Source organism: Maylandia zebra, linkage group LG7 (assembly GCF_041146795.1).
Source record: "Maylandia zebra isolate NMK-2024a linkage group LG7, Mzebra_GT3a, whole genome shotgun sequence".
Taxonomy (NCBI): domain Eukaryota; kingdom Metazoa; phylum Chordata; class Actinopteri; order Cichliformes; family Cichlidae; genus Maylandia; species Maylandia zebra.
The window spans coordinates 19,130,084-19,153,751 of NC_135173.1; the positions used below are offsets into that span (position 1 = coordinate 19,130,084).

Sequence of the window (23,668 nt, forward strand, 5' to 3'; positions counted from 1 at the left end):
CCTCATTTTCCACCTCGCTGCAAATGTCATCTCTAAAGCGCTTTGTCCCAAGACTTTTCTGTCTCTTGTTAGTCTGTTGGTCCTGTCGTGTACACATATCTGTGTGCACAGCTATTCCTCTCCAGCCTTAAACCCCTGTGGTTGGCACCACAACATAATATTGTCTCACCACGTATATCAAACTGTCTCTCCTCTCAGTCCCTGCCAGATCCCACCATCACCTCCAGAGTTAGCTGCTCCATTACTTCAGGTCCAGTTTCTCCTGTTCTTTCTGTTGCCAATGTTAACTTTCCATTCTGCACATTATTCTTAATTTGACAGCCTACTGTGTACTTAGCTCCTCATCATGCTTTTCACCCGACATACACTGCTAACCCCGACCACCCTTTCTTCACTCCTCTGTCTCTAAACCCTCTCCCACTCAAGTTCTCTGCTTTTCAATAAATCTATAAAACCTTCGCCTTTGTCTGGGCACTGCTTTTGGGAGCAGCTAGTTGCTAAACTTTAACACAGAGATTGTTATTCAGAACCACACTATACCTTCACAGTAGGCATTATCATCTCGCAGTGGGCGGAAGCCATCCTTACAAACACAGCAGTCTCCTGCCTCCAGGTTCACACAGTCAGAGTTCTCCATGCAGCCGTTGCCCTCTGAGCAGAAGTCATGACCTGCGGGAGGCAGGGAGAAAAAGGGTGAGACTCAGAGGATAGAAAAGGAGAGGAGTGACAGAGGCATACAGAGGCAGTCGAAAGGTTATATCATAGCTCCACACCTTTTTTTTTCCCTCCACAGTATCTTAACTGTGGTGTTTTTACTAGTATATGAGGGCAATACACTCAAATATGCTCTCTACATCTGACTTCACAGAAAACTACGCTGCACTATGAATGAGTAGGTAAAAATTTAAAGACCATACTTATTATTTTACAACTTTCAATTCAATTTTCACATGCACTTTTTAACTGCTGCAATTTATTTTAAAATAAAGGAGATCTTTCTTACAGAAAAGAACAGAAAAACTACCCAACCACCTTGTAGGGAGAATTCATTTGAAAAAAAAAGTGTAAATGGCATGCTGAATGACCTGAAATCAAATGTCAAAATCAAACAGTTAGCATATAAACATGCTCCAAAGGTGTGGAGGTTTCGTGCATTAACAGGTCTGAATTCTTGCATGTTTTCTGAAGCATAAGATCATGCTTCTTCAATACCTCTGCAGACTTTACAGCATCTGCCACTCAAAGCAATCTGCTCCGACTCCGGACAGTTGAGTTCGGGACAAGGCTCACTGGGGACCACTCGATGCATGGTCCTGTCCTGTGAAGAGAGAAGGCAAAATCCTTGTCAGCAACTTCTTAGGTGAACTCTGCCCCCTTCATTTCCTAAGGGCCCAGAGGTAATTATATAGGTAATTATTCATCCATTGTGTTTCCTCTTTCATGGCCCCACTCTCCCTGCTCCCGCTGTGTTCATTATAAGCCAATTACTCATTGGTCAATCACATTTTTTCACCCCAAAAAAACTACCTGTGGAAAGGGAAAGAAGAAGGGGAAAGCACGCTCTTCTTCTCTTGTTATCCTCAGCAATTTACATCAGGATTTATGATGCATCTTTATTACACTAACAGTGAATCAATCTTCTAGATTATCCCTGCATGTGCGTTTAGTCAGAGTGTAAAACCTGATTATGAGGTTCTGTTTCCCTGCATGCCTTTGGCAGGCCAATGTGATGATCTCATCCTTGTACCTCCAGCTGATGCCCTTTTAGATTCCAGATTGCCACAGATAGTTCGACAAAAACAACAGACCTCCTCTGTTAATTGCTAGTGGACAAATGTTTTCCTAAGGATAACCTTAAATCAGGAGGTTAAAAAGGCGTCCTTATAATATGCCATACACAATATGCCATGCACAGGTAAAGTGCGTGAGCCGAAAAGTCCCCAAAAGTCTTCCCCCAAAAGTCCCCAAACAACTTTCCAAACAAGCCTTGCCATCTACTTCTGGGCACCCACCACCCAAAACTTGCACCCCCAACCCAACCCACCTCCCTCGCAGCCAGCAGGCAGACAGAAGATCAGAGACGTGACAAGCAGCTGTCAGGGGAAGCCTGCAGAAGTCTGCAGCAGTGGGCTGACTGACAGCACTTCTTTGATCTGCCTGTGACTGCCAGTCAGTTAACTGGGACTACAGATGGGCCAGGTGTGGGCAAGCAAGCCAGGCAGCTGTCTGAAACTGCAGATTCTAATGGAGCTTTGCAGAATTCATGGAGGAGCTGGATGATATGATAGAGCTGGGTGATTAAAAACTTCAAATCATTTTTCTGTGATTGATTGGGCCTGCCTGGAATAATGTCATCAAGCGAATTACTCCCAAAAGTGAGCAACCCACCCATCTGGTGCACCAGGCAGACAAAAGCAAATACTTTGAATAATTGGGGAATGAATCTAATTTGGGACCACTGTGGTATCTGATGATTGGTACTGAAGAATAGATGTGGCATTCTCTGACTGACAGGTACACCTCTTTTTTACATTTTGGCCTCCAAATGTAAAATTGAGTAGTGGGATTCAGTCTTCTTTTCTTTTTTTTCTTTTTTTTTTGTAGGACAGCGACAAGACAGATCAATGACATTGAGCTAAAGCGGACAAACTCACAAGATGGGGTATTGTATCCTGCCACAGTGGGTCACACAGCGTAAGTATTTAGTAAGCTGTCATGCAGAGCAATATGGAAATTAGGAGACTTGAAGTGTTTAGGTCCATGAGGTAATGTGGGGTCTCTTTCTAAAAGACGTTCTAAAGAGCCTTCTAAATGAAAGTGGTTGCGTGTGTGTGTGTGTGTGTGTGTGTGTGTGTGTGTGTGTGTGTGTGTGTGTGTGTTTGCTTGCGTGCGTGCCTTTGTGTGTGTGTGCTGATATGACTTACCCTGCATTCAAACAGCAGGCACCTGCCAGCAGAGTCACGTACAGCTTTCTGATCTCCTTCCACCAGTTCTCTTCCACCAAATAAGCACACAGCTGTTAGCAGACACATAAATGCACACAAATAAATAATTAAATAAATAAATGGCACAATGAACAAACATTAAACAAATATGCATATAAAAAAACACTGTGCTTTTTAAAATCTGCGTTGGTTTATCATCTGCACAGGATAATAACCCTACATCTCCCTTTTTTAAATGGCTGTGACCTATTTTTAATTAATTAATGCAGGTCCAAAAAATGTGCTGGTGTAAGACATTTAGACAATATTTAATGATCACCAAAGAGTAGCAGAAATGTTAGCTGAACTGTGTGAAAGCCGTAGAATTACATGTGAGTAAAAAAATACAAATGAAGATTGCAACAAAGCGCTTGCAGTTGCCGGGTTTGGAGATGGAAGGATGCGAACAATGACACCTTTCATTTCCAAACAGATAACAGCTCAGTACTTATGATGCTTGAGTTTGAACAGCTGTTGAATACATTTTCATTATTTATTTTTTTTATTTTTTTGCATATAAGTATTCAGATTCTATTGATAAGGTAGAGCAGCTAGGCTCATGCTACATGCAGATCAATGATCTCCACAGAGAGCAAAGCAGGGACGGCACTTTCTTATATGGTGTTATTGTAATCTATTGTAGTTAAAACAAAAACAATTTTTATTAGCTTTTTAAAAATGTATCTGCATTTGTAAAGAAGGACCACATAATAACACAGTCTTTGCCTGGATATCCACTGGACATGGTCCCTTCAAAAAAATATTATCCATAGGTTAAGCCAGCACAAAAGCCTTCTGGTTTCTCAGATTGGCCCTTAATAAGTTAATAATGTCTTCAGCTACCAATCAGATGCAAAGAAAAACAAGATGGCCATAATTCATTTTGAATTCATAACCTCATTAATTGGAAAATAATGACTTTCTATTTGAATTTTCTTTATTGTTCTTTCTTTTCAAATTAATTCATCGGTAAAACCTTAGATCGAACCTAATGATCAAAACTGTCTCTTCATATATACACTGATAAAAAATAAATAAATAAAGGGACACACTGAAAGCAACACTCAATACGAAAAAAATCATGCTGTATACATGAGTCATATGGACTGGGTAATGTGTTTGGAAGGACAGGATGCCACATCACTTGATGGAAATGAAAATCATCAACCTACAGAGGGCTGAATTCAAAGATACTCCGAAAATCAAATTGAAAAAATGATGCAGCAGGCTTTCAACCCAGAATAACTCAGAATAGTATTGAGTGATTCGTGTGGCCCCTAAGTGCATGTGTGTCTTCTATGTCTGACAATGTTCATCCTCCAGGAACTCCCTGCATATCCTCAGCACATGAGGCCGGGTATTGTTGTGCACCAGGAACGTCTGACATTGGTCCAAGGATGTTGTGCTGATACTAATGGTGGTCAGCCTGCCTAGCAAAGGTCTGTGCATACCTCCATGGATATGCCTCCCCAGATCATTATGGACCCACCAGGAAACCAGTCATGCTGAACCGTATTACAGGGAGCATAATGTTCTCCATGGCTTCTCCAGAACGTTTCATTTCTGGCACGTGTTCATCTGTGAAAAGCACTGAGCGCCAGTAGTGGACCTGCAAATTCTGATATTCTATGTCAAATGCCAATTAGACTCCATCATGCCAAGCAGCAAGCACAGGGCCCGCTAGTGGACGTTGGGCACTCAGGCCACACTCATGAAGTCAGTTTCTGATTGTTTGGTCAGAGACATTCACACAGTGTGCTGCTGGAGCTCATTTTGTAGCTCTGGCGGTGCTCATCCTGTTCCTGCAGATACCAGTCCAGCTAATGGTTTAAGGATCTTTTACGGCCCTGTCCAGCTCTCCTCGAGTAACTACCCATCCCCTGAAATCTACTCCATGCTCTTGTAACTCTGCCGGGAGACACAGCAAACCTTCTGGTAATGGCACGTATTAATGTGTAATTGAATTTGTAGGATCCAGAACTGCAAAAACTAGCAAAAGCAACAGAGTGGCAGCTAACAGTAAACCCATTCCTGTTTTGTAAGTTGTCTAACTGTTGTACCTCTGGTGCACCTCTTATTAATTTAATTAACACCAAAGCAGCTGAAACTAATTAATAACGCCCCCCCCCCCCCCCCCCCCCCCCTCCCACACACACACCCTACTGCTACTTAACTAGCCAGTTTAATATCCCAGAGGTTTAACTGACCTGATGCTATACTCTGATGAAAAGGTGTTCTTTTAATGTTTTGAGCAGTGTATATATTCTCTGACATCATACAAATGATTTAGTATGATGTGGGAAAATAATTAAAAGAGCCAAACAATCTGTCACAATATCACCCAAATTAGGGGTAACCACTTTTTCACCCCAGGAAGAACAGATGCTTCATTCTGGTTTGGAGCTTCTTATACGGCTTGAAAAGATTTGGGATCTGCATGTTCTCTGAAGAATTCCGATACAAATTTAATCTGAATTGTAAAATCGCATCATCATAACTAATTTACTAGACCTCACAACCAGCGGCTGAAATAATGAGGACAAAAGGCTCTTTCAAAAAAGGCTCATCAGAATTTTATAATCTGCTTACATCCTATCATGAGAGAGCTCACAGTTTAAGCTACACGCAAGGAACAACAATTCGGTTGCTGAAAACTAAGCAGAGGAAATTGGCATGTGTTGCAGGTGGTGAATACACTAAGAACTGGTCAATGCAAGCATGTGTAACTCCCACCAAGTTAAATCAATATAATAAAAAAAAAAATGCACCACGCCCGTAAGCTAAATACACAGTTGATAAAGAGACACTATTTTTCTCCAGGCTGGCAGAGCAGAAAGATTCAAATATTTTGAAAAGAGGTCAGAGTGACATGTAAGAAAATTATCTCAAACAGAAATTGCACAAGCCCTGAGCTCATTTCTACTTGGTTTATATCCAGACAAACAAAATTACTTCAAAAAAAGGAAGCAAACATTTTGACCCTTGTTTTTTAAATGCCACAAAGCTAACAGCATTGTTTTAGAAAATGACCAAATGTTACAAACTAAAAAAGACAAATGATGTGAGAGCTTCCATTTGAAATAATAAGTTAAAGGGAAAGTAAGGAGTGTTAGAAATTGTTTAGGGGACCTTTCTTGAAATTCGCAGATGATGTGGATCTAACAGGAAGTTGATCTGAATTGCTGTTGTTTGTAAAGAATAGAGGCTCTTGTTCAGATTGTGAGGTTTTTTCTTGTTTCATCTGAAAAAGATTTGACTCATACTGTTCTCTTTTTGTAACTGCTGAACCCAAATCTGTGCGTCTCCGCTCAGCTGTGACCGCAAACACTAGTTAGATGTCAAGAGTTATTTAACAGTGCTGTTTAACGTGCATCACACACTCTGTCCTTATTATTTACACTTTTTTTGTGAGGCCTTTTTTTTAAAGCCCTCAGGTGAATACAGTTGAACCAAATCAAGCGTGTCAAACTCAATTAAGTAACAACAGAAGAAGTGATGGCATAATTAATATGCAGAGGGAGAAAGCACTCCTGAGTGAGGCACTGAGGAGAAGCTATTTCATGTAACTGGGGGTTCTTGGGGTGGTGGAGGTTAAAATAATCACATGGGCAGAAAGCGTGTGTTTGATGAGCAGTTGGGGTCAGACAGATCTAGTCTGATACAAGGGGGAGAAATGATTGACACTGGAGGTCAGGCCCTATCACAAAGCAGCGTATCATAAAAGCGAAGGACTTCTGAAACAGCCATTTGGCGCTCTACTTGACAGACCCGGCGCTGTGAGATAAGCCTTTAATTTGGAGAGCAAATCATGTCTTTGTAGCAAGGAAACTTGCGGTACACTTCTCTCCAAAGCGAGAGCACGTGTAATTAGCTGTGTGTTTGTCTACCTCATTGACACAAGGGAGAATAGGGATATTGAGTTTAAGGGCATTACTTGCTACGTGTTTGTATTTGGGTAACACGGCAGCAGATTTACAGTCCCGCTTAAAGCCCCTGCGTATCGGCCTAGGCCTATGGTTCCGTGGAAAAAGATGCTGACACGAGATGATTAGCATCCCAGACTAATTGTCTCTTCCTGATAGAGAGTAAATCTTGTCTATTATTTGCTTTTGCAGCATTTTCACTGTGTCATTCGCTTACAAGCAAAGCAGGAAGAGGGATGGCAGAAGTGCGTGGGTGCTTGTGATGAAGAAGCTCTCAAATGAAGTCAGCCTGCACAAGACGTGGAGTCAAATCTGCTAAGAAATACTATACACACGCACAAAGTCTGGTACATTTTTCTATCGCTCATATGGTGTGTAACCTTCAACACATCTCAGGTGAGAACACCAGTTATTGAAAACACTCAGACGTACGGTAATAAATTCCTTTGCTTAATGCATGTGCTAGATTGTGTTCTATAAGTTGGCGGGCAGTTCTTTTTGCCTCTCAAAAGAAAATATATCACATCTGTTAAAGTTTCATTTGGGATACTATCAGCAGAATGTAAAAAAAAAAAGATAATACGATAATACCCACTGAAATCCATTTTTATTGAGAGGGGAATTGAGAGAATATGAGATGCAGAGTGCTGCGGTGAAGAGGCTAATAAGAGTTCATTGCTTAGCTCAAAGTCTTTCGGAAAAAAGAAAAAAAAACAGACCCTCTATGTAGCAATGTGATGAAATGGAATTATTTATCCAGCTAGAACATATCAGTGTTCAAAAGTTAATAAATGGACATTTATGGAGACACTATTGCCAGTGTGATTATGAGCATCGTTTTAGACCCTTCACATTCCCTTCCTCTTCACTTTTCTCACAGCCTCAACATGCCATGCCATAAATAGGAACTAGTTTACATCACATGCAGCGATCCCAGATTTACTGGCTCATGTCTGTGTGACTGGTGGCCATCTGTGTTTTGAAAGCCAGCTAGTGAATAATTGATTGGTCCATGTATATGCAAAAAGGATGGACTCATCTCAAGAGACATGTTAGGAGGTAGCTTAGCAACACAGCAGAGCCCTGGTCAATTGTCAGGCAGCCCTTGTGGAGGCGTTATATGTGCTCTAAATCTGGTGATGGAGGTTGTTTTGCTGTTATGTGTGCGCGTTTGTGCGCAATTGTGTCTATGATTGTATGAGTGTAGGAGGGTGCTGAGGTTAAGGGTACTTCACTCACGCTGGCACTCCTTGCAGCAGGCACCCTTTACGTAGGCAGGCGCTGTGCCCGCCGGGCACTGAGGGGGAGGGCAGGAGATGGCCTCACATTGCACCGTGCCATTCTGGTAGAGAGAAACACAACACTTAGTTTAAAGAGTGACTAGTAGAACTCAAGTGACACTGGGCGTTTGGTGCTTGAACTGATACATATTACTTCAGTATCAACAATTCTAAAAATCTGACTATATTTATATTGATTTTCTTTTTTGGAAATAATCGCCTAAATTGGGCAAATACTACATTTTGAACAAGATATATAATAATTAGGATTTAACATTAAAAAATAAGACTGGAAAAACTGAAAAACAACTAATATCGGGTTTTACCGATACCCACAATGATATTTGGTGATTTAAAAATCTGATATGTCGGCCAATATTGTTTTTTCTTTCAAACGCAAATAGATTTCCCCAATAATTGTCCTCATTAACATAATATAACAATGCTAATTAAATATAATCTTTACTTGGAATACTCGAGAACTCCTGGCAGTACTGTTTGGTGGTAATTGGTGGGGTACTGCAGGAAAGTTACAGAGCGCCCTCTGGTGGGCAATCTATGCAGTGTCGACACTCATAAAATAGTTGAAGGGTGTTTCTCACATCTCTTCCTTTTTAATTTATGTACTGGCTTTTATAAATGATGATGAAACAGCTAATATCAAAGGCTGATATTGGCTAATAACATTGTTTCTGGACTTCAAACATACATTGGAATTTCTGTCAGCCATTTTTAAATCCTTACTGTCCAACATACAATTGAAGCTAAACACAGTGGTCCATCAATAAATTATATTTTTATGAAGCTAGTATTTGTTGATTTTTTGGTAATGATGAACTACTACATTATGTTGATGTTTCTATTATATTGTTCACCCCATTTGTATAATTGGCATAGGCTAAACGCATGCAAGGCTGCTATTGAAATTAATGCATTTTAGACTGTAATTATGCCATTATAAATACATTATAAATCACAGGATGCACAGATGTTTGCAGCTTACTCAACCCCCCAAATCCTATGTTGCATCTTCTAAATATTCAGAGGGTTCTGGCCAAGCCGAGGACTATGAATACTGTGCTGCGAATCCACTAAACTGAAGATTTCTACAGTAATCTGCATATCTAACATATTTCAATACTATCTCCTTTTCTCCGGCTGTTACTGTAATTAACATAGTTTCCACGGATGAAAGCTCTGTGACAGCAACATTTATGAACCTGATCCACATAATTGAGAACATCTTAATGCATGACCTTTGAATTTTAAAGGTCACAGCTAATTACCACACATAAGGTAAGAACATATCCCATTTAATGCCTTAATTGCAGCCCAGGAGTGGCAAAACATCTATCCCGACGAATGAAGCGATTTCATTGGATGAGTGGGTAGAACAAATCCCTGATGATAATTATCATCTGTCAAGTGCAATTAGGTGCGGTGCACTGAGAGATATGTGATTTCCTATCTTTTGCATGTTGGGCAGTGGTGCGCAAAGTCATCTCATTGGCTGGTTGGAGCAGTTCAGTAGCAGTGAATGAGTTTCATGTTCCGAAGCTGAGTAGACTGAAAGCCAGTGAAATCTGTTTGTCGATGTAGTACAAGCACAAGATCTCCAGCCGCTTATAATTCTTCTTTTGGCAATTATTCACACTTTGTGCAGCACAAAGTAGACCCTTGAGAGAATAGCGTATTATTAAGCACTGCTGTTGATGCGTCTAATCCTGAGTACTGTGGAGGTTTTTAATACAGTATCTTTTCTTGGGTAACTAGGGCAACCCTCAAGCTAGTGCATGAAAATAATGATACTACAAGCTGTCAACAACGGTGCCCCTGCACTTTGCACCTCTACCTCACCCAAAGCCCTATCTTCACACACTTGATCAACAGGGGTTCAAGACAAAAAGGCAGCTTACAATAAGAGCAGAGAATGTATGTCTACACACAGACGCTTGCACACACGGTCGCACATCAACTGAGGCATGCACACGATACAATAAATACAACAATGCATGATTAAAAATGCATGTTGTCAGACACAAATGCATATCCCATTCATACAAATGCCCGCACACATTCATATCTCGCTCACATGCCTGCAAACATATAATCACACACAGCGAGACAAGTACATAATTTCAGACCCAGTATGTTCAAATGCACACAATCACAAAACCGAATGTCCCCTCCCCTTTCTTTTTAATGGTCAGACACACACACACTAGCATGCACGCAGAAGCAGTCGAGCACCCTTGTGAGAAGCCCCACCGTGCATGTGCAATTCCTGCAGCCATCTGTCCAGCTTTCATCCTCCCTGTAGACGACCCCCTTGACGCTGCAGGTTCTCTCACAATAGCAGCCATCCAGCCCATTCATCTTCTCCTCCGCCCTGGACAGCTGCACCACCAACACCCCCCCCCCCCCCCCCCCCAACACACCCGAAAGACAAAAACCAAGTAGAAAAGAAGACATGAGTCAGCCTCATTCTATGTCTATATTCACATGAAAAAAGGAGCTTCAAAAGCAAACCAGTAGCATCACAAAACTCATACTATTAACACCTCATACACTCTCAGTCTCTCCATCAGAAGAGAAAAGAGTTCATTAATAGGCAGAGCCAAATGTTAATACGGCTCTGAATGCCTGTTGCAGTGAATGTTAATAACAGAACCGTACTGACAAGGGGATATATTTTACTCATTTAATTCAAAGGAGCAATTACCGTTCCTCTCTCTGTTTTGGATTAAATGTCAAATCAGCACAAATAACATACACATTACATTACCTTGCTGGATGTTTTTGCAAGTATATCCTGTAGCTCCATGATTTTCTGCACTAGTCCATGGAAATCATTGCAGGTTGGACATGCTGACATACAAGGAACAATACAAAAGTAACTTAGGTACGTGCAATAACGTGGTCATCATTTCTAAAAATCTATGTTAACTGCATCATAACTATAGCAGATAAAAACCTGTCTAACCATATAACAGTTTTTAAACACGTTTAATAGTAGAAACAGTTCAGTAGTTTAACAGTAATAGTTAATAATTAATAATAACATTAATAATACTTGCTAATGTTTTTTTCTTTGAAGGAGGAAATTTCACTTGTTATTTTATATTACAAAAAAATGTCCTCTCTGTAAAAGGGTGTAATTTACTGGAAAACGCATTAAGCAAACTTTTTGAGGGACAGGAACATATAATCCATGTGAAAAATCATTTTAAAGCATGAGGTGTGGGTGTGTGGTTTTCACTCTCTGCAAAAATAGTTTTTGTCTGCAGAAACTCTAACAATGAGATAGGTAAAACAGCCACCTGGAATATAAAAAAGGTTCCTAGTGAAAACACATCATCATAGCGCACAATAAAACATTTCACTGTACAACCAGTGATTGAATGGGGAAAAAAACATTGCATCAGAACATTTCTAAATCAAATAGTCTCACAGATTGCCACTTAAAAGTAATGTGAAACCGATTTCTGAAATATGCCTGATACAGTTTATTTCATCTAGCATATTTTCTCAGATAAAATTTCACAGCTTTTTGCACTGATATAAACAGCTGGTTTCTTTGTCCTCGCAAAACTGAATAAAACTGAACCATCATCAAAATCGTGGCAACAATGAGGATAACGATCACACAAGAAAACCCACTTTTTGCTGATTGACTAACTGCAAAACACCCCACAACTGTTAAACGCCTTAGCGCTACTCAGGATTTAAAAATACTACTAATAATAAATAATAATATCAAATAAATACAAAATGTACGTTTTATCTATACTGTGATCTAAAAGTGGGGTTGCAGGTAAATAAGTTAAAATCGGTGTAAACTAAGTTTGAGGGTTATTCAGAATCAACAGTAATGGGATTACTGCACTCACTTCTGTTAAGGTCTGGACACTGTGAGATGTAACCCTGTGGCATCACCAGGATCTCCACGTCCTGCATCACTCCCTACATACACAGACATAACAACCTTTTGATCATAGGGAGTAACACCTCATGCTAAAAAGAAGAAAAATATAGAAGAAACATCAAGCAGGTGTAGTAAATACATGAGGACTTTGAGAGTTGGGAGTGTGGGTAGGGTGGTAATATTTCTCTAAGTTGTCTAACTAATTAATGTTTGAGATAATGTGGGACCCAAGCATATGTATCCTCACAAAAATAAACAGGTAGAATTGTGTTTTTCACTGTGAAGTATGACAGACAGGTTGTTGGGTGATTGTTGGATAATATGTGTCCCAGACTGTCGCTCTGATCAATCATCTCATATCTGCAAACCTACAGGAGGTTAATTATGTGGCCAATTTAGCTGGAACGTGGATTTTTTTTTTCCAATCTCCTCTGATAAGCATAAACAGGAGATAGAGATTCAATCATTTCACAAGTCCAAATTGTCCTACGTCCGAATCCCAAACACATACCTGTGTTCAGACACTCTGTTGCCATAGTAACCAGGTCCATTTCACTCTATGGGTGCATTTATTACCTTTACAGAAGTGGAACAGTGCAACTTAGGAGAAATTGTTTTTTTAAATTGTCTCACCACTTCAATTTGCCAACCATAAATGTAAAATCCTGGGGAAATTATTTGCTGATTTTTCACGGTAACGTGCAGAAATGGCAGAAGATAGGAGCTGTGTCGATCAAATTTGAAATAACACTATTTACTTACCGGCACAGTATAAATTCTGCAAAATACAACTGCTACAAACCATAAACAGAAACTGTGTTATAATGTGTATTGCATATTACTTGCACATTATTGTTTTGTTTAAACTAAGATGCCAAATTACAGTTATTTGCTTGCATCGCTGAATAGGAAATTTTTAGTGGTTAAATATTGTTGTGTTTGTGTGAAAGAAGGGAGCTATTATTTAATAACTGTGCCCAACAATATTTTAGAAAGTAAAGAGGGATTTTTTTAATGGGCAGTGAGAAAATACTTAATATTAACACATAGAAAAAATTAATCCAGTTTTTGATCTGCAAAAATTAGATACCCTACCAGGCCAAGAAAAAAGTGAACTACTGAATAACTTCAGTTACTAGATAAGACATTTAGTTATCTATAGTGTCTGAATGTAAAAAAACAAACAAACAAACTTCTTGAGTAAAGAAGCAACAGTGCATGTGCTCTGTCTAAAGTCTTAATGATGATTTTCTCATTTTTAGCTAACACATACAGATATTGACCATTTCTCTATGTGTGTGGGCGTGCATGTGTCCTAATGAAGTAGTGTTTAAAAAAGACGAAAGAAAAAGAAAAAAAGGAGATGTCTTCCCAGCAACTAATCAAGGATTCACAGAGTGGCGAGGAAAGATGCTGCTGTGTGACAAGATTAGTGGGTGACCTCCAGAGCTTCTTTCATCAACCAATTAACACAGAGGAAATTCAAATGCCAGGACATAGTGTATAAAGCATTAACAGGTACACATACACACAGCCATCACCGCACCATCAAACACAGACCTAGTCACCAGCAGATTGATTAAAGTAGTTAAAATTGCTAGTAAGCTGACATTTTGCCCCAGCAAGTCTCCCCAGGTGGGAAATTTGGGAGTGCGGTCTAGTCTGAAAGAGGCAATATAAGTCTCTCTGTCTGAAAAACAATACTATAGACTAAGCTTAATGAGCATAGTCCAGAGGCTATTTAATGATTTCTCCCAAATAAGCATGGTGGGGGTTGCTGAGATAATTGCACTGGGCTTAGCTGCAGACTAAGTCACAGGGAACAAACAGTGACAAAAAAATGTCAATTCCTAGGGTAGGCAGAGCAGCCCTCAAATTAAAATGGTAAGCCTTGAGAAATGCATGCAATTAAATCCAACAGCTATAATAAATAAAAACAAACAAGCCAAACAAAGAGGGAAAGGATACAGTATAAACCAAGACTGAGTACGGGGTGAAAAGATGGTGCCGCAGCTGAAATGAATTACTTGTTTGTGCTATTCTGAATCATTTATGGCTTAGTAATGACAGATCAGGAGAGGCATCAGCATGCATATATTCTGGAAAAGAGGTTTTTATTGCAGCATTAACCTTGAAGAAGCCATGAGCAGCGTTTCTCTGTCCGAGCCAAAAGGAAGTATCCTCGGGTATGTCCATGTAGGGAGGTTCCACCACCCGCTCATAGATCCTGAAAAAACATGATCATAAATTGGTCAACGGCTAAAATCACAAAAAAGTCAGTTATGCTACCTGTTTGGCTCATGTGATGAAAAGATGCCCCCCCCCCCCACCCACACTGCAGGTCCTGCCCTTTTAAATCCTTCTGTTAACTCTTTCCCTATGCAGGGTATAGATAGCCACATGCTTTCTTGGATGCACATGGCGTTGCCGTCTGTTCTCTTATCGTGCCAAGAAGGATCATCACACGCAAACAGTGACTCCCATGTCATAGTGAGCAGCAGAGGCATGTAAAAACGCCGGTTTCCTCAAGGTGAGTTCAACCTGCGCCGGACCCATGAGACATATGGCCGATGTCGATACATGCATGCCAGAGTCAGCAAGTGAACACGGTCCATACACAACGCAGCATGTCATGGCCTAAAAACACAAACCATAGTTTAAAGCGCCGTATTGTTACCTAACAGGTTTTGGTTTCACTATTGTCTTTCAGTGAGTTTCTGCTTTTGGAGAGATATTACACATTGTATTTTTCCATGCAAAGACACAGACAAAAAAACCCTGAAAGATGATCCAGAATAGATTTGATCACTTAGTTTAAAGTAATTTAAAGTCCTATTTAAATTAAAGCACCACATGCTAATTCAGTATGAGAAATCTCTTTTTTCCCCAAATTTAAAATCGGTATCTCTCTAAGCCTGGAGTCATTGCAATAATTTTTACATGATTTAACATAGCAGTATCTATTGCCGTGTGAGTTGGAGGCTTACAAATGCAACTCATTGCAGAAACTCAGAAAACAGATTTTATGTGAATTAATTATATTATGGCAGATCAGGTCATTCAGATAATGAAGGTCCTTACGCGGTATGTTGCATGAGATTAGTACATGCAAAGTTTGAAGCTGATACACAAGCGACATTTAAATCTGTATTTTTCCTTTTAAAAGCGAAGACTCTCAATCCAGGATCTTACCTGTTACAGTCCACATGTAGTATGACGTGAGATGCGCTGACGGCGACAGAGACCTTGTGCCACTGGTCGTCAGCCAGGCTGTAAGGGAACACCTCCGTGTGATCCTGCTGCCCTTTGGTGCGATAATGAAGGCGTACTTCACTCCGTTGGCCGCTGCTCTCGAGCTCCAGGAACCTGCAACACAATAGTTCCAGCAACTTAAGTAAAAACCATGGTAAGTTCTGTGACACCTTCCTGCGTCTTACAGTGTTGCAAAGTCGTGTTGCTTAAAAAAATGTATTTGTCACACAAAGAAATGCAAAACTGTCTGAACTCCTCTATTAAGAATTTGATCACATTAAAGGCTAAACATAGGGGTGCTGTATTGCTGTCTAATGCAACATCAGCAGCACACAGCAATGGCCCGCATGCAGCGATTCAACTCTTTACGTTAGAGCATTAGTATTCCAGGAGAATCCTCTTCTCCACACCACCGAGATTCACCCAGCACAGTGACACTAATGGAAAGAGCTGCCGATACACACTCATCACCTCAGCGTTTTAAAGACAGACTTATTTGAACAAGAGTCATTTTCAAGAAACATTATTCAAAAGAAAAATAGACAGTGTAGCAATGGAATTGATTTATCTGCAAACCACATCTAATAGATTTACTCTCCCCTAGCCGTGCATGCACATTCATCTTGACTCCATAAACGCGCTAGCTAACACTTTGGATGCTGAATTATTTCTGCCATGTTTTAAATGAAACCATGCAGTGCTGCTTTGTTGCATATGAATGGCTGGGAAGGCTAATCATCAGTGGGAGAAAGTCATTAACATCCCTGTGAGCTCTCTTCTCAGGACCGACTTTAATGTACAGACTGTTCAATCAACGCATTATGTGGAATTTAGATTGCTGTTCTGCTCATCCAACGGCTCAGCTACCACAAAGTAATGGAAAACATTAGCATGCTAACTGCAGATAGTGTCTCATCAGTTTTCGATTCACAATTACAGACTCGACGCTTGCATCGTTGATGGACTGTGAATAATACTCTGGCATACAGGGTGATTTTCTTTGTTTATTTGACTAGTGTGTAAAACATCTAAATGCTTATCAAATACAAATATCCAGTCTGCTCATATGACAGAACAGAGAGTTACTAAATTTAGAGCGAAACTGCAATCATTGGGCAGGGAGATTTATTCTGACAGGCTTCACTGTACTAAATGAGCTATACTTTAGTTTCCCAGTGATACACATGAATCACTGAACTTTCTTAAAATGTATTTTATTTAGTGTATTCCATTCATGTATCTGCAAATAAATCCAAAATTAGCTAATGCTCCACTTTACCTGTGTACGACAAAAGCCGTTTTACACACGTGGTGAAACGAGAAGTGATCTTACCTGTGTTCAGAATGATGGATGGAGAGGATCACCCCAGAGTTCAGGTGATCCTGTTTGAGGGTCACCAACACAGTAAACTCATTCTTGCCTCTTAGCTTCTGGACCATTTGCTCTGAGACCTCCATGGGAGCTTTTACTTCCCTGGAGGACCCTGGATTAAAGACAGGGATTAGAAGAAATTATTAATACCATCAATAAATACGTCCTCAGAAAGACTGTCTATTCATCTGACCAAAACATCCCCACTGGGAAAATAAACTCCAGAACTAACAATGTGTCTTTAGCTAGAGCTGGATCAAGAGACCCTGAGTCTTTATGGGGTTTCCCATAAGTTTTTCTTTTTCACTCACTGCGTTTCACTCTTTGTGCTTACTTACTTACGTACTTTGCATTTAATCATTAATTATTATTAATTACTGGCTTTCTTCCATACTTTGTTTCCTGTTATGTCTCCCTCTTCCCTTCTCTCCCAAACCAGTCACCACAGATGGAAGAAACATGAGGAATCTTCTCATTAAAAAGGGAGTTGCTGTTGTGCTTTGGTTCTATATAAATAAAAATTAAATGAGTTATCTATTCTTTTTCAGCTCCTTTAACGATGTATGAAAAACAGAAGTTCTGGTTGAAACAGTGAATCGACACAACTTTTCCTTTTCCTTTTGTTGTTAACTCTATTGCCACTATTGATATATAATATTAACAATTTAGTAAGAATAACAAATTAGTCGATGTGAAAGTTATGAGTAAAATGTGCTCTAGTGAATCTGCTGTATTGTGGAAAACTAGACAACATTCTGCTGGGATTTTATAAATATTTCATGTAGTGACATAAGACAAGCCTGATAAATTTTAATTCATGAAATAAAAATCAGCACTAAACATTCAGAGCACTGGCACAAATTACAGTTTATTTATTAAAGTGAGAACAAAATGCTAAAGAACAACAAAAAAGTGCCAAGCTTAAAAGCTTTATTAAGCTGCAAGTCAAATACTTCCCAAATAAAACCTTTGACATTTACTGCATTCATTTGGAAAACAGCTTGAGTACTGTTTTTGGTCCAAGAATTGTTCATATATATAGTTTATTGTAAACTCATGGCTTCCTAATAAAGGCCAGCTGCTGTAAATCTCACCTCAAGCAAAACTTCTGAAGTTGTCCGCCTGCAACAACCCTTTGCTGCCAAATACTGTACCAGCTGGACAGTGATGACCACCTCTGTCTAATATGCTGTTTGTCCTTTGTATTGTAGGATAATTGACCCACATAAACACAAAGAGACCTGAGAATGCTGTGTGGTATCTGATACAAACATTTTTTAGCTCCAGCATCTTCAAAGAGCTGTGAATTACATCAAAGTTGATCCCGCACATCCTGTGTTTTGTCAGAAACACTCATCTCATCAAGTCTTCAAAATGGGACTTCAGAAAACAGTGGGTAATGTCACGGTAGCTACATCCATTTTTTAAACTGTCTTCGACAGCTATTCACCGCTTCTAGTCAAAGGCGCGCCACAAGCCCTGTCATTTTGGAGTTGCTCTAACCTAGTCATCTACCATAATGATTTGGCCCTTGTTGTTCTGGCCTTTACACCCACCTACAACACTAAGGCTGTATCAGTGGATGATGATAAACAACAGTCAGAGTGCGTGACAACAGCTTGCCAATCAAAGTGCTCTTTTTTTTTTTCCTTTTGACTTGTTTTCCTGTGTGAACACACAAGTTCACGTTCCCACATTTGCTCTCTTTCAAATTACCGTTGCGAACCACTCTCATCTCAAAATAAGCGAAAACAGAAGAGGAACATTTCTATTTCTAAAATTGGAGCTTAATGTAGCCGTGTGTTTGCAGAGATGCTAGTTTATCTCGTCTTTAACCTTATTTATGTCACCAGGTGTTGTGTGAGTTTCTGGTAAAAGACCCTGCTGTGTGTGAGGTGAGCACAGTCAGAGCAGGAAGAGATAGGTGAGCCACCTTTATGCATCAAACAGACTGATCAAGTTAGCAGAGCTATGATAAAAAGAACTATAATCCTAAAGCAAACTTAAGTGTAAATCATTTATGGCTGTGTGTGAACGTCTCTCTCCAGCTGGTTCTTTCTCTTTATGCTGGAAATGGGGCATAACCTCTTCTCTGTCTTTGTCTCTCTGGCCAGCAGTTACAGTGCAGCTGTATGTCTGGACCACATACTATGCACAATGTACAGCAGATTCCTCAATCTTAATGGCTGCATGGCAGCTATGGTATTGGTTATTGGCATAAGATAATTAGACTATGGAGAAAACTGCTCAACCCTAATGTTTACTATAACTTAACTGCTGCTAATATATCTTAGAAAATAACAAGTGCTCTTGCTAAAAAAGATCAACATTATTCATCATCTGTCATCATTTGCCAAAGGGGATAATGATTTCTCTCACTGGTGCAGGCTAACTTAAAAATCAGGTCAAGTTACTTACTCCTAGGTGTAGTATTGGAATAGCCGTATTAAGCTGAGGACTAGAGGAAAAATAAGTAATACGGGTGCTGGTGTGGATGGGAGGGTATTTTCTGTGTGTAGTTAGCTGGTAAACTCCTGTTCCACCAGCGTGCCCCCTTTCCCTCCCCACCAAGTCTACACAGACGTCTATGTTACTTTAATGGAAGCATCAATAAAAGATGACGTTTCTCAGAAGCAATCACATCAAAGAGCTCACTTCCAGCTACGGGATGCATGCACGATGCCCTGGCACACTTAAGCGCTCCAGGAAGCTAGCATGGTGGCTTTTCCTCAGTGTATTAGCATTACTTCCAGCTGGTGGGAGTAGCCAATTAACACAATGCAATGTGAAACTTCAAGAAACGCTGTGATGAAGACTGAATACGCATACTCATCACTTACATAAGACACAATGACAGCATGCTTTAAAAAAAAGGCCTGTTTCGATTCAGTTGCGGTACTTGCAGTGTACACTTATAGTGCAAGCATTAGCTTTTTTTTTTCTTCTGATGCAGGCTTTTAAGCCCATTAGGTGCATATTTTGAGTCATTTCTCTTTAAACAAAAGCGTACACTAGATTTGTCTCACACCAAAGGAAATGCAGAGGGCAGGGATTCATGCATTTTGCATCACCAGTGGAGTATCATCCCAGTGACATTGGCCGGGGTGGGACAGATGGCCCAATGACTGCAACAGGGTTTCTGCTGAGCAATAATCTGCTGCTATCAACAGATCCTACTTAGTAACCAATTCCAAATGGCACTGCTGACAATAATCTCAGAATGAGTTTGTTTTCATCAAATTATTAAATGGTAATTTAATCTGTAGTCAGATTTAATTGCTTTTATTAAGAAAAGTCATATATTTATTGTCATGGTCTCCTGCCCGGCTACATGTGTTGTTTGGTTTTCTCTCTCTCTCTCTCTCTCTCTCTGCCTGGGCGGAGCTCACTGTGGGCTCCCGCCCTTGGCCCACACACCTGACAACAATCAGCTGTCATCACCTAGGAGCACTATTTGAGGCTGGAACACAGATCCTCTCGTCGCTGGATGATTGTACTACAGACGTTAGTGATTCTCCCAGCACCTGTGAACCTGTGCGTTGTGAGTGACTTCCCTCTCTTCTGCTACAGAGACTTTCCTCCCCGGACCTGTGACCTCCCTGCCGTGTGAACGTGTGTAAGTTTGGGCAAGAAGACGTGAGCGAGTGTGAGAGCGCTTCCCCGTGATTCCCTGGAGTTTGGATTTCCCTTCACTGTATATATCGTGCACTAGTGCTGTAAATAAACTGTTTTTGGAGACGTCTAACCGCTCTGCGCTTGAGTTCCTACTACCAGATTGTGACATTTATAGTCTTTGATATTATGCACCGGTCAATCTACTGCCATGCCATGAGTTGAACAGAAAGTAAAAATGACATCTCAATCATGAGCAAAATAAGCACAGCAGGAGCATCTGTCAGGGCGGGGCCCAGGGTTGATGAGGCAGGGGGGATGGTAAGGATCAAGGAACCTCTACTACTTGTCTGCTCTACAACTTGGCAGCTATGAGCCATTGGCTATATGTGGACAACTCTCATCACCCATCTTATTACTTTAAGAGAAGGGGCATCTTTATATGGGTCTTTAAGGGCTTGTCGAGTAGAGGCTACGTTGGCATGGAGCAAAAAGATCTGTCTACACTGAATGAATTCAATCCAGCAAAGATTAAGTTAGCATATGTATTAGGAGCATCTCTGCATTCCTTTAAACATATACGTGAAAAACGAGTAGATGAGTTTGTGCTGCGATGAGTAGGACAACTTTCCCGTGTGCCAAATCAATAAGGCCCTGCTGAGGGGGGCCTTTGGTCAATTATATATTGGCAAGTGCCTGGATGGGACAGCCACCTGCTCCTAATGACCACTCTGATGTGAGCTACCGACACAAAATAGCTTGAAAATGATGACACGGTGCATAAAATTCTAATCAGTGTATTTTCGGTGCAATAACACATCTCACGTCATCTGTTGTCGATGTTTACAGGCTATAAGGAGCAGCTGATAGTGAAGAAGCTGCTTTTGAGACACACAGAGTTTTATCAGCTGACTAAAGATCTCCAAAAGCCTCAGGCTCAATAGCATCCCTCGGAAGCGCAGCTTAGGGCTACAGCCTAATCTTATCTCCTGGGTACATTCTGCTTTATTAGTTATACTCAGGCCACGATTTCCATCCCTCAGCGTCACGTCTAATCTTTAACTGTCTAACGGTCTTATTTTGTCTGACCCATGGTACACAAGCCGAGCACTCCCATTCACCCATCCACCCCCACCCACACCCACGCACTCTATTCTCATAGAAAAATATTGGCAGAACCGCACCAATCATCAGCTAACACATTTAGCATTTCGAACAGGTGCCCCCACAGCACAGCGTGAGAGGCCAGATACGCCCAGCTTTGCCACAATCCTTTTCTCACACACTGCTTTCATGTCGACCTGCGCTCACAGAATGGGAGTTTTTCTAGTGAACAGACGCCGAGTTTCTGTCTTCCCACCACGCAAAAGGCATTGGTTAGCGATTTATAAATTTCTCGGAGTGAAATTGCTACTAAAAGCACCATCGCTGATATTAAGTATGAAGATTACAGCCTCGTTTTTATGCGAATAATGAAGAGTTTCGTTCTCCGGTCTCTAGTGGATTGCCAGAACAAAATAACACCTCCTACATCTTTTGCAACAACTCTTCAACAACAGTTTCCAAATAAGCGATGTTCCTATCAGTTAAGAGGGACTGAGCCATGAGCTGCAGAGAATGTATAAAGCCAAGAGGGGTCCAAATAACGCATTGATGCAATCAGAGGAGGGAAGACCCAACGCTGCCATAAACCATGTAAACTTGTCATATTACACAATGTTTTTACACAAGACATTTTATCTGCTGGCCTGAGTGTAGAGGGATGTGCGTGGGAGGGACAGGCAAGAGAATATCTCTCTTGGAGGATTAGAATAATGATAAACTCTCCGCCAGAAGCAAACTCAAAACCCTTCATTACTATCAATGCACACGCACAATCACCTGTGAACGCATGCACGTAGATGAACAGGTGTGGACAGCAACACATACGCAGACACTGTAATGCCAACATTTTGCCTAGCCTGTGCAACTCTAAACAAACACTGCGTCAGTACAGAGAGAGAAATGGATGCAGAGGTCTGCGGTAAGGTACCTCTACATACACTAGACACATATACAAAGACCAGCCCCCTAAAGGTCGTTACAGCTCCTAGATATTCCGCCACACTCAGGCAATCTGCATTCGGCGGACCATCTCCCCCCCTGCTGTGTCTCCACTCTCCTGGAACAAATACTAAACTGAGCCAAGGGCACCTCCAGTAGTGCCTTGGCCAGCAATATTTTCCCAATTCTCAGATCGCCTCCTCGGTGACCGCCTGTCTGACATTCACACATACACACAGCTAATGACAGCCTTCCAGCCACCCAACTGTATAACAACCCTGGGGGGATAGAAATATCTCCCCCTCCATGGTCACTGGAGCTCCTGTGTGGAACAGAGGATCAGGTTTGCCTCAGAAGGCAGCAAGCAAAAATGACTGGCCACAGGGAGTTGTGGATAATGTCAGTCATCAGGAAAGATTGGACAACTTTTCTTTGAAATACAGCACAAGACACAACGACTGCTGTATATCGAAGGATATGGGATTATTTTATATGAATATAAAATGCAGGTGGAATGGATCAAGCAAGCTCTGACCTCAGGTAAATTTTGCTTTTAGCTTCAGCTTCACCGACAATTCTGTTTGGTTCATCTTTAAGCAGAACAAAATGTTATGGTGTTAAAGATTGCTAAGAATAAAGTTCACATCTAACATTTATGTTAACATCTAATGTCTAACATTAGCCCCTGAGTCTTAAAAATGTTTTTATTCTGAAACCTGCTAAAGAAAATTGTCCACACTGCACAATTTTTCAAAATGTTTTGGGGAAAATTGGCTTCAGGCAGAATAAAGCAGACCTTTGTTACCTTACACTTTCAAGAAAAATTACTCTTGGTCCTGGAAAATTCTTGAAAGAATGAGTTTCTTGAGTTTCTGTACATATTATAGTCTTCTTGTTAGGTTTGTATTCATCCTACCTGAATACAATCATGCCTGTATTCATATTTTAAGGCTGGGATTACACTATATTACCTTAGAGTCCATTTGGCAGTTGCATGCACAGTTTGCACCCTTAAAGTGTAGTATCTGCACTGACAATTGTACCAGATCACAACAAATTAGAGGCTACATCTCCTCAGAGCTTCACGCACGCCCGCTGAAGATAAAATACACACCACTTGGACACTTACAGCACGTATGCAATATGCAATAAACCTGTGTTACTAGTCGCTGTAATCCAGCCCATATTGCCACAAAGCGATGCCTTCTGCATGCTGTTAGAATATGAGTGATGAGGATAAAATCGCTAATCTTTGTTCCACACAGAAACGCAGAACT

At 40.6% G+C, this 23,668-nt stretch overlaps 1 protein-coding gene across 1 annotated transcript in view; it reads right to left on the reverse strand.

The window, feature by feature from the left end:
- nell2a (neural EGFL like 2a) overlaps positions 1-23,668 on the reverse strand; it is an 85,202-nt gene that overhangs the window by 56,599 nt on the left and 4,935 nt on the right. The window contains exons 3-12 of the mRNA XM_004563786.4: positions 16,698-16,848; positions 15,305-15,478; positions 14,243-14,339; positions 12,078-12,150; positions 10,973-11,055; positions 10,456-10,584; positions 8,147-8,249; positions 2,925-3,016; positions 1,213-1,318; positions 541-669 (exon numbers count right to left, since the gene is read on the reverse strand). Coding sequence (XP_004563843.1) covers positions 541-669; positions 1,213-1,318; positions 2,925-3,016; positions 8,147-8,249; positions 10,456-10,584; positions 10,973-11,055; positions 12,078-12,150; positions 14,243-14,339; positions 15,305-15,478; positions 16,698-16,848 — 1,137 coding nt within the window. The remainder of the gene's footprint in view (positions 1-540; positions 670-1,212; positions 1,319-2,924; positions 3,017-8,146; positions 8,250-10,455; positions 10,585-10,972; positions 11,056-12,077; positions 12,151-14,242; positions 14,340-15,304; positions 15,479-16,697; positions 16,849-23,668) is intronic.